The sequence below is a fragment of the Neolamprologus multifasciatus genome, chromosome 17 (genome assembly GCF_963576455.1).
Source record: "Neolamprologus multifasciatus chromosome 17, fNeoMul1.2, whole genome shotgun sequence".
In the NCBI taxonomy this organism is placed as follows: Eukaryota; Metazoa; Chordata; class Actinopteri; order Cichliformes; family Cichlidae; genus Neolamprologus; species Neolamprologus multifasciatus.
In genome coordinates, this window is record NC_140455.1 from 30,994,513 (window position 1) to 31,010,709 (window position 16,197).

At 39.7% G+C, this 16,197-nt stretch overlaps 1 protein-coding gene across 7 annotated transcripts in view; it reads right to left on the reverse strand.

Moving 5' to 3' along the window:
• Positions 1-993: 993 nt before the first annotated feature.
• nrcama (neuronal cell adhesion molecule a) overlaps positions 994-16,197 on the reverse strand; it is a 61,478-nt gene continuing 46,274 nt past the window's right edge. For 3 of the 7 annotated variants that reach the window (XM_085137448.1, XM_085137447.1, XM_085137451.1), the window contains 19 exons: positions 15,987-16,153; positions 15,731-15,878; positions 15,526-15,650; positions 15,234-15,263; positions 13,478-13,579; positions 13,131-13,328; positions 12,976-13,046; positions 12,648-12,873; positions 12,237-12,352; positions 10,964-11,171; positions 10,480-10,602; positions 10,179-10,355; positions 9,962-9,994; positions 9,360-9,425; positions 7,857-7,979; positions 7,561-7,716; positions 5,891-6,022; positions 5,721-5,799; positions 994-4,374 (listed from right to left, as the gene is read on the reverse strand). In XM_085137448.1, coding sequence (XP_084993574.1) covers positions 4,140-4,374; positions 5,721-5,799; positions 5,891-6,022; positions 7,561-7,716; positions 7,857-7,979; positions 9,360-9,425; positions 9,962-9,994; positions 10,179-10,355; positions 10,480-10,602; positions 10,964-11,171; positions 12,237-12,352; positions 12,648-12,873; positions 12,976-13,046; positions 13,131-13,328; positions 13,478-13,579; positions 15,234-15,263; positions 15,526-15,650; positions 15,731-15,878; positions 15,987-16,153 — 2,515 coding nt within the window. In that variant the 3' untranslated portion in view covers positions 994-4,139. The remainder of the gene's footprint in view (positions 4,375-5,720; positions 5,800-5,890; positions 6,023-7,560; positions 7,717-7,856; positions 7,980-9,359; positions 9,426-9,961; positions 9,995-10,178; positions 10,356-10,479; positions 10,603-10,963; positions 11,172-12,236; positions 12,353-12,647; positions 12,874-12,975; positions 13,047-13,130; positions 13,329-13,477; positions 13,580-15,233; positions 15,264-15,525; positions 15,651-15,730; positions 15,879-15,986; positions 16,154-16,197) is intronic. The other 4 variants (XM_085137450.1, XM_085137449.1, XM_085137452.1 and 1 more) reach the window with 2 other exon arrangements.

Genomic DNA, 16,197 nt, shown 5'->3' on the forward strand with positions numbered 1-16,197 from the left:
TTAGCTAATTTTACAATGAAAAGAAGTGATTTAGTTACACATTTTTGTTGATAATCTGTCTTTAATACAAATGTAGACGTAGAAAGGAGCACAACAGAAAAACTGAAGTATATCAGATGTTTGTATCAGTACTGCAGTTACTGCATTTTTACACACTGACAGTCCTCCTCACAGGATTTACAGGATGAGACTTATGGGAGAAAATGATTTGATCGACAGTGTGATTAAAGAATAGCTAACACATTAGCCTAAAAATAAATATGTTGTCTAGTCCACTGCACGCACTTACAGTGTTTAACAAATTTATCAGACCACCTGTCTTAAAAGCAAGAAAACACAAATATTTTTGATTACAAGTATACAAGTGAATAACTGTAGTTTGGCATCATAATCAAACAATAATATAGTGTTTTAGATTTTTTTGCTTTTTTAAAAAAAATAAAAGAGCACATTTGAAAAACCATGGGTGACGACAATAATTATATTTTAGCATTAAAACTATAATTCAGATTAAAGCGCTTGCACATACTGGCAAATCGAAAATTATTCTGGTGATTAATAATACTGTCAATTTAGGCTGTGGGATAAACCTTACACTGGATGAAGGTCTAATAAAATTGTTAATGTGTGTTGTCATCATTTGTATACATTTTTTCAAATTTGGATTTCCAGTCTTTTTGCCTTAATACTGTGTGAGCCTATATGCTGGTTTTTGAATTTTGTAGTCATCTTCTCTGATAGCTGTCATATTTACATGGATTTCCTTTTCAGTGGAAACCAGTGTTACAGTGGAATTTGAATAAAGCACACACACACACCACACATGCGGTGCCCCAGATGTATGTTAATCTTGTGAGGATTAACTTTCAATTGTTAATCTCTGCTGGTCATTAGCTGGAGAAAAGACAAATCATGCACTAGGTGGCGCCACACACACGCACATACACACTTTATGTTTTACCCCTTGTACAAAGTCAAAGAAAAACATACCAGTTGTGGAATCCTGAAACCAACATTTATTTCATTTTTTTAAACTTCATTTAAAATACAAAATATTTTGCAATATTATATCGTAGAGTAAACCATTTTGACAGCCTTTCATGCTTCTCGTGTAGCGTTAACATTAACCAGAATGTCATATCATATACTGTGTATCCTACTGTATGTTAACCAGTAACTAGAACATCGTTTCTGGTGTATTCACACTCCAGTTTGCCAGTTCGGTTATAAATCCATGCCGACCATATTTCCATATGCTCCCAATTAATATTAATTGTGGGGTTTTTCGTCTTTTTGCATGCACACGCTTTAAAAGGATATCATTTTTAACTGATGTCTAGTTTAGGACAATACTTCTTGTGCGAGCTACATCCACCCACACGGTGTTGTCCCAAAATAGATGCATGTGTTTATTTTAAATGATATAGCCTATTTAACTGTGTGCCTTTTTTTGTAATTTATTTGTAAAAAATACAGAAAATGTGCATGAACTGTCTAAAACAGAAACATTACAGGTGTCACAAGAGCTCAGTCACAAGTTAAATAATCTCCTCTGATACCTGATCGGCTAAACATTTGCAAAGTCACCTGACGGGTTAAAATATAAAATAACTTCACACCAAATGAAAAAGAATGATAACTGTAAATAGTCCCATCTCACACTGAACTGACTGAGGTCTAGCTCTCACCTTCGACCTCAACGTGCTCAATTCAAAGTATTATTTACAAAAATGCAACAGAAATATCTACACGTGGAAAGCTGACACGTTGCAACCTAAAAACTTGATGCAAGTTATGATAAACCCAACACATGGAAATGTTCTCTGAAAAAGAAAAGGAAAGAAAGTTTTGCATGTCCCGTTGAGAGTGGGAGCAGACTGCTTGACACACATCGGAATTATAGACTGGTACCAATGGAAACAGAAAGCAACGGCATACATTGGGCCCGCTGCAACGCGGTAGCATGCATGTGGTGCACACGCTCACTCTCGTGCACCCGGACATTCACACTTAAGCTTCATTCATTTTACAGTAATATAAAACTCACTGCGCTCAGACTGAGACGACATACAGCATAAGGGTTGAATGCATAAACCGAAGTCACCAGTGTGTTTTACCATTTGGAGTGAAACAAGCAATATTTTCACATGAACAGATACACCTGTTTTCACATTCAGTATCATTTTTATGACCGCGTCGTTTCTAAGCGCTACCAGCAAATGTAAGTCTATTCCAGATGTTGAGTCTGGTTCCCACTGGCGGTTACCTGGTGAGAAGGTTGGCAGTTGTTTAGTGCTCCCAACAGGTTGGGAGAAGTTTGAAATGGACACATGACACATTTTTCCCATTTTATTATTGAGTGTTCATAGCTGGATGGTATGATTATATGATGCGTATACACTGTGAGCTGATGGTAGCTGGATAATATGATTGTCAACAAGGGCATAGCAATCTATAGGTGGAAGCGACCCCTCACAACAAATGCCACTGTGTAACATCAAAACTGTTCAAATCAAGTCACGTTTATAGCACTGTGTAGGAACCCTGGACTCCAAAATGAAAGAGGCTATTTTTTTTAAATAACTAGCCCACATACTCACGATATTTAGTGGCATTACAGCTGATAAAATGGTCTTAGTTTTAATGTTCCCCTATGAACAACTTTATTATCAGCTAAATCCTGAAGCGCATTTCTTTGCGGTGTTGAACACTCGCGTAGCTTTTAAAGCTGTTATTAAGGTAAGGTCGGGTGGTATTCTGAATGCATCGCAGCTGTAGACTTCTTGAACTGCTCTGAGCTCTGGTCTGTCTCATGTATGAAGGAAGGATGTCACTATGAATCAGGTTGCCGTTCACTACAAAGGCACTAGAAACCATGCTGAGAGCTTCTCAATCATTAACATCCACACATCCAGACACCGCTGCACCATCTCTCGGTGAACCTTTCTCTAAATGCGACATATTTGCAGCACAGTATGCACAGCACATATGCAAGAAGGAATGCTATTGGAAGCAGTGCTGGGTTAGCGGTTAGCTCTGTCCACGTAAAACAGAGGCCTGCGCAGGGGCCACAACTCGAGGTGGAAGCACCTGGCAATGACACTGGATCAATCACCACTTAAGAGATCAGTGAGAAGAAGCGCAGGCTTGGGACAAACACAAAAGAATGCAAAAAAGAAAAAATGGGAGGCCGACTGCAGTTAAGTGTGGGAGGTCTGGCTAGCTGGCTGGTGTGATAAGTGGCTGAAAGCTGGGCTTATCTAATGTCTAGCCAGGTTTTTAATGACCGCAAATAGACATACCTGTCCTTAAAATATAGCTTTCTTCTTCTTCTACCACATATGTACAAAAAAGGTCTGTCTCAAAAACCTATGCTAGCTTCTACTTGGAGTCACACATTTCACAGCAGTCTCTGCAAAGACACTGCTGTCTTTTTTTCCTCTATATATCATATGTGATTTGACACTTTCTGACTGATAAAAAAAAAGGAAACAATAAAAGACATACCCAGCTGCTTGTAGGCGTGCATGGTATACAGTTTCAACGCGCAGCTTACCTCTGCAACAACTGACACGAGTGTGGTAAAACGCTTATTAGGATCACAATTTACTCCATGCATATGTTTATGAATGGGATTGGATGCATTGTTTTGCCTGCCTTCTGGTTATGTACTGTAGCTTGATAAAATATATCTTTTTTTGATATTTCATATCTAGTATATTTTGCAAAGGATATCAAATGGCACTAACACACTTAAAAGATTCGTGCTCAGTCTGAGTGGTAAAAACCCCTTCGGGTACATTCCTTTTGCTTTTCTGTATTGTTTGCTCTCTCCTTCCCTCATTTCACACCTTCTTTCAATGGTTATGGGTGATGTGGAGCCGGTCTTTGCCATGTTGAGTGCGTCTTGATGAGTGGAGGTCACAGTGTGACCGGGGCTGGCAGGTGTGGGGATGAGGTCGTGTCAGCAGTCTTGGTGACAGTTAGCCATGGCCACCGGAGTGAGAACCACCAAGGGGTTAAGGTAGGTGTCCACAACAACTGTCACCTTAGCAGCTGTCACCACAGAGATGGTCACATTTGCCAGGGTGACAAGGGAGTGGCTGAAGCAAGCGTTGCAGCCAGGCCGTGGCCCTTTGTTAGACAAATGAATTCATGGCGTTGACAGGCGACGGGGCCTCCGAGCTCTCGTTGCCTTCGTGCGTGTCTTTTTCTTTCTTGCCGCTGTACTGGCCGATGAAGGAGCCGTCCTCGTTGAACTGCCCGTCCCCACCTTCACCGTAATCCACCAGACTGTCGTCGCTCTCGTCACGCCGCACCGTCCCGTTGGACGGCGTCCGGCTACCCTTCAGCGGCTTGTGGTCCTCAGTGTCACTGTAAGGAGTAGGAAGATGGCTGAGAAAGAACTCGTGCAGCTTGCAGAAAGTCTTCTGCACTTCTCATAACCTTTTAGAAAGAAAACAGGCTCTTCAAGCACATAAGCAGTCTGGCTTTTCCACTGCACAAGCATACCTTACCACAGTGACAATATCACTGCATCTTTGGTACACATTTTAATGAAGCTCACTTCAAATGTCCAAATACATCCACAAGTGATTACTTTTTTAAACTAAAAACTTAAAATGAGCAAAATCATGGGGTAAGTGATACATTACATGTGGTACTGTTATTGTACAGTGGAGCAGCTCAGTTAAATATCATTTAGGGTGTTAGTGCTGTGGTGGTTCAAGTCCGGGTGCAGCGCTGCAAGAGGAGTTTGCAAATACGTGCCGTTCAGTCCTTTGCAATGTACCTGCATCCGAATGCAATTTCTGAAACGCTTTCAGTCAATATGCTTTCGCTTTACATGCAGGAATCCAAAATGCAAACAGCATCATTTAAACCATTTTGTCACGCTCCACCTGTATTAACACATTGAGTTTTATTCAATACTATGGCAGCTACAGTGAGGATCATCCAAGTACTTTAGCACTTAATGGAGATATTAAAGACATTATCATTATTAAAACACTAAAATGAAGGGAGCTAGAAGCAGTTAAAGCAGTAATATTAAATGGTAAATCTGGAGTGTTAATGCTGGTACTATAATGAGCATCATGACACAGTAGTCTCTGCCTTCATTTTCTCTTTAATCAGAAACTCAAGGAGGTTTTATAGGTTGCTTGAATTGCATGCTGCTTTTATCGCATCTTGTCTTACCTCTCCATCGACCTAAACCCCTCCCCCCGAAAAACAAAACAGAAAGATAAAAGTGGAAGGACACATGAAAAGCAATTCATGAGCCACAGTGAGTGTCTATTTTTTGTGAGCTTTTTTTGGAAACAGACAGCGCTTTCAGCCCTGCTAGTCGAAGCATGCAAGATCTCACTTGTTTTAAGAGCAGTTAGTACACAATTGAAGAGGCCAGAGATGAAATAACTTGTTAAAATTGACATATTGTACAATATGAAAAAGCTTTTTTTATATTAGATGGGCAATGTGCAGGTGAGTTGGTAAATGTAAGAGTCAAAGCAGAGTAGTTTGGATTTCGCCTTGCCTCTGTGGAGTGTTTGGTAATCGAGTCTGGTGGGGGGAGTGTTTCTGCAGCCCGGTAAAATGTTCTACATATACAAACAGCCCAGTCAGGACACAATGGACCAACACAAAGAGAACGCTCATACACTGCTCTCTGCTCTGGTCCTATTATAACCACGCTTCTCTGACTGAAGAACGTCTCTCACCTGTACTCTCCAAATGTCCCGTCATCCTCCTTCATGGGTTGGATCTCTGGGTCTTGGTGAGCGTCTTCTTTTTCTTTCACTGTCAGTTTCAACAGCAATTAATTTAAATTTCCGCCCATCCCCGACTACAGGCTTGGACTCATAATGCACACAGATAATGTGTGGTTTACCTGGATATTTGCCACCCTTGTTTCTCTTGATGAAACACACTATTAGAAGCACCAAGATGAGGAGAGCGATGGCACACATCAGTCCAATAAACCAGCCCTGGGTAGCGATGTCTACCTGCCGGCTGGCTACAGCTGGAGAAAGAAAGAAAGAGGAAAGAAAGAAAGAAAAAGGGGTGGGGAGAAGTTCACAGAAATAAAATAAACATTAAGTGTCAGCTCAAAATGTACTTCTAGGCTCCTATAACAGTGAAACTGTCCTCTTCATGCTGAGCAACACTGAGATTAACAGAAGCTGTAAACACAGGATGGAACTGTGAAATGGGTTAATATGACGATTATATGGAGGACCAAAACAGCCAAAATTAAAAATAATAATAATTAGGGAATAAATAAATGACTTTAAATAAATTATTATGACGCTCATGGTGATGTTCAATAAGGAAGATCTGTAATCACTGCTGTTGTCAGTGCTCAAACTGCTAGTCTATTCTTTATATCACTTCCACTTTCCCACGGTGTCAAACTGACAACGCTGACATCGTTACTCTAGTCCAATCATTTTCTTTCCCCACCCCACAGAACAGAGCCAATTGGCCTCTATTTTGCATACTTCAAATCTCAGCACTCTTCTTGCAATCTGCTTTCGTGCAATCCGTCTCATCCAAGCCTTCATCTTCATCTTCACCACCACCAGCATTTACACTACGGTGGGTCTTGTCCTAATTCTTATCACCACTGATTCTGTCCTGCTATGACAGGTCATCAGAGTCTAATCACCAAGTAGCTTAATTGAATTCTATATCTCAGTAAATCACATTCAGTTCTTCCAAATGATCGCTCCTCATCAAAATTGTCTTTAATGCATGAAAAAGAATGCAAAACAAAAATACACACAATATTAATGCATTGATACATGCTCTTGCAACAATATTGTTTGGTCTGTGATGTTTTTTTCTGTTGCTGGGTGGTTGTCAGACAGCGTGACCATATAATCCACAAGCAGAGACCTTGTGGATCACAGTAAGATGTGTTTACTTCTGTACGTATTTACTTTTCTATAAATTTTCTACTTTCAATTGTATTAATTTCATATATACTTACCTTTCCAATTTCCTATTTATTTAGCCAGACTAAATTATTTCTGTTTTTCGATGACATTGTTGTTTTAGTATTGAAACTAAGTTGCTGTCGTTGTGTGCAAAGTGTGCACCGTAGAGGTCGAATTTTTTATGTTGGTGAAGATTACTGGCAAAATGAGGTGTTCAGTTAAACTGGATAATCACTCATTTGCAAGACGAAGAAGCTAAACGTGCCTGAAAAAGGGCAAAGAAATATGGGTGTGGGGGGTATTATTTTGTTTTACAGAGTCACGTGTTTCTGTCTTTGTTAATTTTTTATTTCAGCAGTTCTGATCCTCAATGCATGTAGGCACTAACACAACAAAATTAAAGGAGTTACAAAGGTAATAACGGGCATTGCGGTGACGACTTTAAATGACATGCATTAGACCAGAGGCTACTGATGGCAACTCCTGACATGCTTGTACGCTAACTAACTACCGTACATTCATGTCTGAGTGTAACAAACTAAATCTGATGATGAAGGAAAAAAAAAAAGATGAAGCAGGCACTGAAAACAAAAACCATCTATGTCGAGGCATGCTGCCTCACCTGGCACCGTAACCAACATTTCGTCTGTGCTGTGGACTGTCGGGTCGGCTGCATCTTTAGCTATCACTTTCACCCTATAGGAAGTTCCCGGCTTTAAACCTTTTATTGTATGTGAGTGTGAACTGTTTGCAAACTCCTTTTTCCACTCCTCTTTACCTGGAATCGAGGCAGTGGAAAGGAATTAGATTCAGGAATCTGATACTTGGATAAATGCTAATTTTGAAAAATCAGATCTAGTCAGTTGTAAGCAAGTCAAGACATGCACTGATGCTTTGAAATACAAGAGAAAGCCTTACTGTTCTCAACAATATACTCCACATATACATTCTTATGGTGTCCAAAGTATTCCCAACTGATCACTGCACTGTCCTCTGATACAGAAGTGTTAACTGTGCCAAAAGCACGACCCACGGGAGGCGCTGGGCACCGAAGAGAGAGAGAAAATGTGTTTTTTGCTAATATAAAACATAAAAAGTACACATTTTTTAAAGACACCTACATTTTCAACTTACTAAATTACATTAATCTAGAATAAATCCAGTAAAATAAGTAAAATTATATCAATGTTTACATCTATGAACATGTCCAGAACAATTTGCCAGTGTGTATTAAACAGCTGGTGTCTTTGGTAGTTTTTTCCACCACATGTGGTAAAGCGGACCACAGGCAATCTTTAAAAAATGCCATTGTTGTTATGTTTTGGCTCAATATATAAAGTGAACATTTATCTTTGGAAACTTAAAGTTAAAAGTCTACAAAGTACTGTAGCTTTAACGTTACAAAATAAAATGAAGAAAAGAATTATAAAATAAGTAACAACGCTGTGCAATTCTAAGCACCTGTTACATTATTAAAAACAGGTCAGGTTAGCTGCTACAGAAATGTCCATCTCAATAAAACACCAATCAGGTGGTTAATATTACTAGCAATATTTTCTGAGCTTTTTTTTTTCACTTTTTTGTGACCTTGTGGCAGTTTTGCCTCTGTACACCACCACAGTGGATATTAAACCAATCATTCAAGACATGATTAAAGTTCAGAATTTCAATATTATATTAACTGTTTAGGAATTACAGCTGTTTTCTGAGACGCAATTGACTCATAAGCAGTTTCATTGCCATGTGAGACCTGTTTTGCTCCTTATTCTATGAGAAATTTAGCTGATGAAAAATCTGGACTTAGGTGCCAAAGTGCTGAACTTGCATTTGCTGTCTCTTCACTGGAGCTCTCAGTATGCGGACAAAGAAAATCGATGACTAAGTCAGCCCCTGATCTCAACACAGCACAGCATGTTTATCAGTTACTGAAAACAAATCTGATTTCAGGAGGACCCAAATACAAGCAGCAAGTGAAGGGGGCTGCAAAGCATCATAAAGGAGGAAGCACAGGATTTGGTGGCGTCCACTGATTGCAGACTTCAGGCAGTTATTGACTGCAAAGGATTGTCATCATTAAGCATTAAAGTAATGGTCTTATTTAAAATGATGTAATCTAATTAATGTTGAGCCTCTGAAAATGGGGGTTATTCCTAAACAGTAATTACAATACTTTTGTTAAATCCCATAAATTAAAACTGCATTTCAATAGCATCTTCATTGTTTGATTTAAAATCCACTGTAGTGGTGTACAGAGGCAAAATGACAAAAATTGCATCAGTGATAAGCTGGTTCATTACCATCACGAAATCACATTTGAGTAAAGTCGCTAAGCTAAAATTACTAAGATGGATCATTTCTGCAGGACTGAGTTCATGGGGAGATAGTGGGGGAGGGAGTAAGGGACACAGGGAGTGCTTGTACCCTTGTGAAACGGGGAATGCAGAGACTGAGTGATGGGGGAAGTTGGGTGAGGGGGCTCTGTGGGGCCTGAAAGAACACGGAAAAGAGTGAGACAAAATACATAAGCATCACAACAAAGAGCATACAGTACTGACACGGAGAGTTAAAACGTGGCAACGCTTCTTAACACTGAAAGCTAAAATGAAGCACCGGATCCAGCTCTGTATCTACACAAAGAAAAATGAGCAACTCTGCAGCAAATAAATTTCTACTTTGTTTATAAAAACAGTCCGTTTATAGCATAAATGTTAGCGCTGGAATTCAAACCATCATGCAAAAGGAATCTGTTGAAACCATGCTCATTGAAAGAAGAGACATACTAAAAGATGAAAGAAAATATAATTTTACAACATAGAAATCCTATATTTCACACCGTGTGACTGTGTAAAAACGACCTATTCTTACAGAACAGGACACAAGCATGGTTTCTCACAATTATTGGATTACCTTAACATGCAGGGAAAAGTACAATAAACATGACATCTATGCTAGGGCTGTTTTCGTTTCTAATATCTATTAATGTAATTAGCATGCAGATACTTCCAGTGGCAAACTTGGGTTACCTTTGCCTGCCTCTACAGTGGGCCGAGTACGAGCTTCAAGGAAGAGAGAAAGAGAAAGAGACAGAACCTCCTCAGGGTTGTCATTTTTACAGAATTCCTGACATCTGTCACTGCACTGTGGCTACCGTTAGGCTGCTTTAAAACGTTTTCTTCCTATTGAGCTTTTATTTGGTTCACCTTAAGTTAAATGCTTAAACTTCAAGGACACAGGACTCACTTGTATGCATGACTGTGAAAGCCTCCTCTGTGATGATGGGGCCAGAGCCCTTGTTCGTCTTTGCGCTTAAGTAAAACTTGTAGAGCATGCTGGAGTTCAGGTTACTCAGAGTAATGGTGGTCTCGTTGGCTAGAAAGGTCATGACCTGGACTGGTCCCAGTTCGCTGGTATTGTTGACTGCAGACACGGCAAGAAACAGCCAACAATTGGAAAATGCAAAGATGAAAGTTGAAAAGAAAAAGCACAAATGCTGCATAATACTGTGGCGATGCTTAAAGCTGAAGGGGACTGCAAATCCTACCTGGTTGGTATTTCAGAATGTATCCAGTGAGACGTCCATTGTTGTTAATTGGTGGGCCCCATTCCAGAGTGAGAGAGTCCAAACCAGGGTTGATTACACTGAGAAAAGAAGGAGGCCCTGGGACTGAAAACAAAACCAGAATTAAGTCTGAGTCTGTTGGCTACATGAGCATTTGTAGGATACAAATATTTTATATTTGAAGGGCATATAATAGTGGCTAAGGAGTACATGAACCTGTATGACTGTTAAGGCTTTAATTGGATGTTGCCTCTGTGTGCCCTTGTATTTGGTAGGCTGTCTTACTAGTACAAACAGTGCTACTAGCAGCAGGTAAAATATATATTTTGTATTAATGTGTACATTTAAGATATTGTAGTATAGCAACATTCAAAGTGTGGTCATCCATTTAAAATTTGGAGGAACTTGGCATCCTATTACAGTACAAGATTTTTATTTTCTTCTTTGGACTGAAAGACATACACACCTCCCTCAGGTGTCTCAAATGTCTTGCTTTGGCTAGAAGGCCCTTCTCCTTTGTTATTAAGGACTCTGATAGAGAGACTATAGACACTGTAAGGCTGGAGGCCTGGCAATCGTCCCTCACTTCGGTTTCCACTGAAAGTCAAAACTTGCATTTCCTCATCAGTCTCCTCTTCTGTCTCATGCAAACCATGCTTTCGCCTGTAGTATACCTGGAGAAAAGCAGACCAAGAGTTAAATGAATGTGGTGTTGTAACCAGGTACCCCAACACAAAACAGGAGAATTAGAGTGATGCTCAGTAAAATAAAAAAAGCAGAGAAAACTCAAAGTAACTTTTTTCTTTCTTTTTTTTTACTTCCTATACTACACTCACCAGTCACTTTGTTAGATACACCTTTTCAACTGCTTGTTAATGCAAATATCTAAGCAACCAATCACATGCCAGCACCTTCGTAGGGTTAGCCATGTAGACATGGTCAAGATGACCTGCTGAAGTTCAAACCTAGCATCAGAATGGATGTTGGTGCCAGATGCTGCTAATCTGCTTGGATCAACTACTTCTTAGAATATACAAAAATGATTAAAAAAATCATATAGCAATAAAAGGAAAACAAGAAAATATCCGGTAAGCAGCAGTTCTCGGGGAAAAAATGCTTGTTGATTCTAGAGGTCAAAGAAGAATAGCCAGACTGTTTTGGTTTTGCTTTGGTGGGAGAGCAACAAGAACTTAGAAATAACCACTTGTTACAACCAAGGTTTGCAGAAGACCATTTCTGAAAGCACAGCAGCAGAAGACCACACTTGGTGCCAGTCCTCTCAGCTAAAACAGAACCCTGAAGCTACAATTCACATGGTCTGACTAAAGTTGAACAACAGAAGATCAGAAAAATGTTGCCTGCCCTGATGAATCTTGTTTTCTGCTGAAACATTGAAATGTTGAGGTCAAAATTTGGTGTGAACAACATGAAAGCATGACTCCATCTTGGCTTGTATAAAAGGTTCAGGCTGTTAGAGGTGGTGTAGTGGTGTAGGGACAATGTCCTTGGCATACTTTGAGCTGGTTGTGCAGCTGAAAAATGGGCAGCAGACTAATGTTTCCAGCACCTAAAAATTAAGGTACTTCTCAAGGGAAACTGGGACCCAACTACTCAAGAAGGACTATTTTCATAGTATCTATAGTGTTGGTTGTATTTATAAGTGACATTAATGTCATAAGATTGGGACATCTACTTTGACATCTCTGTGATGGAGGGGGAAATGTGGCATAAGACAATACCTTGTATCCCTGTAGTTTTCCTCTGACAGAGGGCGGTGATATGGGCTCCCAGTGTACTTCTGCCAGTGTGCTGTTATGAACCATGACCTGCACACTCTCTGGAGCAGACAAAGGCACTGCAAAACAGAGAATATGAAATATTAAGTTGAACCAGTTTGAAAACACTGTGGTGATGGATCATGGTCTTGTAATAGTAAACACAGTAAGCTTTTATAGTATGTCACATAACTAGACTTATTTATGACTTGAGCAATACTATGAAACAAAATGACAAGGGTTACAGCCCCTGTTATTGAAACCTTAAATAATACATGCTCATTCTCAAACTTCCCAGTCTGCTTTATCTTTTTCTATCTTCCATAGTTCTGATCTAATCCCGAAAAGAAGCGTATTTCCACAGAATTTACTTACAGTCTTCTCCAGAGTATCCAAACGCCACTTCAGGTTCAGGCCCGACACCATAATCGTTGAAAGCTTGAACTTTGATTTCATAGGGCACATAGGTTGGAGTTCCAGACACAACCCACTGGGATACATTGGCCACATTCTGTGCTGACCACTCCTTCTCAACATCCTTCTGTCTCCACTGCACTTTATATTCCAGACCGGGCCCATTGGACTGGAGTCCTGTGAGTGGCTACACAGAGAGTAATGTTAATTAGTACTTGCATATTCCATCTATACAATACATTTAGGCTAACACTCAAATCAATCTGAAATATAATTAAAACCATCTCACTGTCCAGGAGATGACCAAGTTGCCTGGCTCAGTTCCTACTCCCTGAACACCTGACGGGTTTTCATCAGGAGCTGAAAACCAAAGAATCCTGGTTCAGTCTGAACTTATTTTTGTGTTAAGATGATTAACATTTTTCTATTTTCAGTGACTTTTACCTGCAGGGTTGGTCCTATATTGACGTGAGGACTGGCTCGGCTCACTATAGCCGACACGATTTTTAGCCAGCGCTCTGAAGGAGTAGTACACGTATGGAGAGAGGTGCAGCTGTGCTGTGGTGCTAGTACCAGGAACCTCTGTCAGGTTTGTCCAAACTCCTGGCTGGTGGAGAAGATCCTCATACTGGATCAGAAATTCTGGAGAAGATAAAAGATTCAGATGTCACGAATGTTTTTAACAGCAGAAACTTTGTTTTCATTTGTACAGGTCATAATTACTGTAGGTTAAATCATGTCTGCTGATAGTACAGTCTGAGCAAACTGCTCCAACACTGAGAATTTCATACTCTCTATAGGACTGTTGTTTTCATCTCCTGGGGTCCAGGTGAGCTGGACACTCCTCTCTGTTTGGTCTGTCAGCTCCAGGTCAGTCGGAGGGTCAGGTTTCTCTGTGAATGCAATAAGAAATTTAGTACCTTGCTTCTGTTTCCATATACAATTTGGCACCAATACAACACCTTTCCACAATTAAAAACATAACAGCAGTAAATGAAATGTACAGCAGGTATTTTGATGGGTAGCTAGTGAGGTTAACACCAACATTTGTTAGCCGGATTACATCATTAACTGTGTTTTTCTTATTTAAAAAACATGAATGTCAGTCAACAGTTTGTATGCACTCACACAGTCCTGAGGAGAGGTCCAAATATTGAAAACGTGGGTGCATATGTACCGATCATTAACAGTGACGAAAAACTTTTAAAACTCTCACATGCATTGTTATAAAAGTATGGTGGGATTTAAAGTTTATGGCAAGTGTTAAGACAAAATTGACCAGAAATAATCAGACCTGAGGGTCAAAAGGTTAATGGGTCAATCACAGTCAAATAGCCGAACGCTGCACATTATTGGCAAAAGTTAGGACTGTTATATCCAATTTTTTGTGACAGTTTTTGCAACTTTATCATTTTTTATGACAGGCACTTTTAAAATAATGCATTTTCATATAATCGAGTAAAACATGTCAAAATGTGTCTCATGTATGCAAATATGTATGTTGCATATAAGCTCTGTGATGTATGTCATATGCTGTTGTGAACACTACAGCCTGCAATGTGCTACACTGCATACAACTGAGTCCAAGCAGGTAAAAAACCCATGCTTGTCCCCCTCTAATTTGCCACAGAAGTATAAACATTTGTTTGAACTTTTTTCTGCTAACTTTGTTGGAAGTTACAAACTGAAAAAATATTAAACATATATTTAAAAACTACTAGACCAAATGAAACTGTGTAATATCATAAAAAAAGGGCATTTCCATTCATATATTAAATAAAAAACAACTTTTAATTAATGATCTTGACCAAAACCTGTGTGATCTTCATCACCAGGACTAGCTTTATATCATCAACACCAGCTCATCAAAAGTTACTAGCAAAAGCCTGCCCTATGGGTGGTTCTGTACACGGGCAACATACGCTGAATACCAAAAAATTAATAAAAAAAATCAAGAACTGGGATTTTTAATAAATCTTTAAAAAACAAAAAAAACAAACCAAATAGATGTTAAGCAGCACTGTATGTGTGACAAAAGTTTTTGCAAAGTTTTGTTCAGACTAGCCCACCCGTTAAGCTATGATTGTTACAGTTTAATTACTTAATTAACTTGAAAATAGCATTATTTTGTATAATTTTGTACAGTTTTAGCAGTTGACTGTGACCAACCTGACAGCACTGATGATGATACCACTGCTAGTTAGCTAACAGCACCACATTTTTTCAGGTGTTGCAGGTAAAACCTCACATTACATACGATGTGTCATCAGAATTTAGTGTTCATGTGTGTTAAAATGATGTCTCCCATATTGTTAAATGCACTACACTTTGCAAAAATACATAAAATGCAGTAGCTAGCATGACAGCAGCAGGTGAAACACTGCAAAGGCAACTTTAAGTACTTGTGTGTTTGATTTGAGACAGCAGACTGCCAAGATTTAAGTAGTATAAAAGTAACGTGCACCATGAAAGGAAGTGGCCAAAGGACACACACAATGAGTTACGCTAATGGAAGCTACAAATTGCGACAATGTGGACATTGTTTACCGTAGACAATTGCAGGAGTAGGAGTCGCCTCTGACAGCGAAAAGCAGGAGCAAAGTGCAAGAAGAGGGTTAGAAGTTAGGGACAGACATTTAAGAAACAGCAGAAAGATCTCAGTGGTAATGTTATTTTAGGAATGTAACTAAAGCTTGAGGAGTAAAAACTAAAGTTTCAGTGCAATTAAGGAACCAAAAGGGGGGGAAATCAAACAATAGAAGCAGGAAAGCAAAAAAGACTCTGGGTCTGTGTTAGAGATAAATGATAACTACGTTAATACGTTAAGGTGAGAACGTACCGACAACAGTCAGCATGGCACTGGCTGAGTCCTGATCGAGGGTGGTGTTCATGATGCAAGTATAAGTCCCCTTATCATCATCAGTCACGTCTCTGATGGTCAGACTATCAGTGTCCACCTCGAACCTGAAAGTATTAACAAGAAACAACATCAGGTATTTCTACAGAGTCAACAGAATAAGTGCAGTCTCGATGGTTGGGCGTACCTCTCATCATCAGGCAACTCTCCTCTGTCTTTGAGCCAGGTCATGGTGGGAATTAGGGAAGGGTCATGCTTGACTTTACACTCAAAGACAGCGCTCATTCCTCTCTGCACCACCTTGTACTCTGGCTGCTTCAGGATACGAGTGGGCTCTGCAAAATGGATAACCATTATGTCACCGCTGATAACCTAATGCCAACTGACAAAGAAGATTTGAACCACCAATGTCACTGTCTGAGTTGTGATTAGACTATACTGACCTTTAACCTCCAGAAAGACATGGTTCTCCTTGATCCCAAGGTTGTTTGTGGCAATGCAGGTGTACTTTCCGCTATTTAGCGGCTGGGCTACATTTATTTCCAGAGTACCATTCTCATGGATTACATATGGGTCAGTATTCTTAATGCTGATCTGACTGTCTTTGAACCTGCATAGAAATGGCAACCAAGGCAGCTCAAGTACAGTACAGAG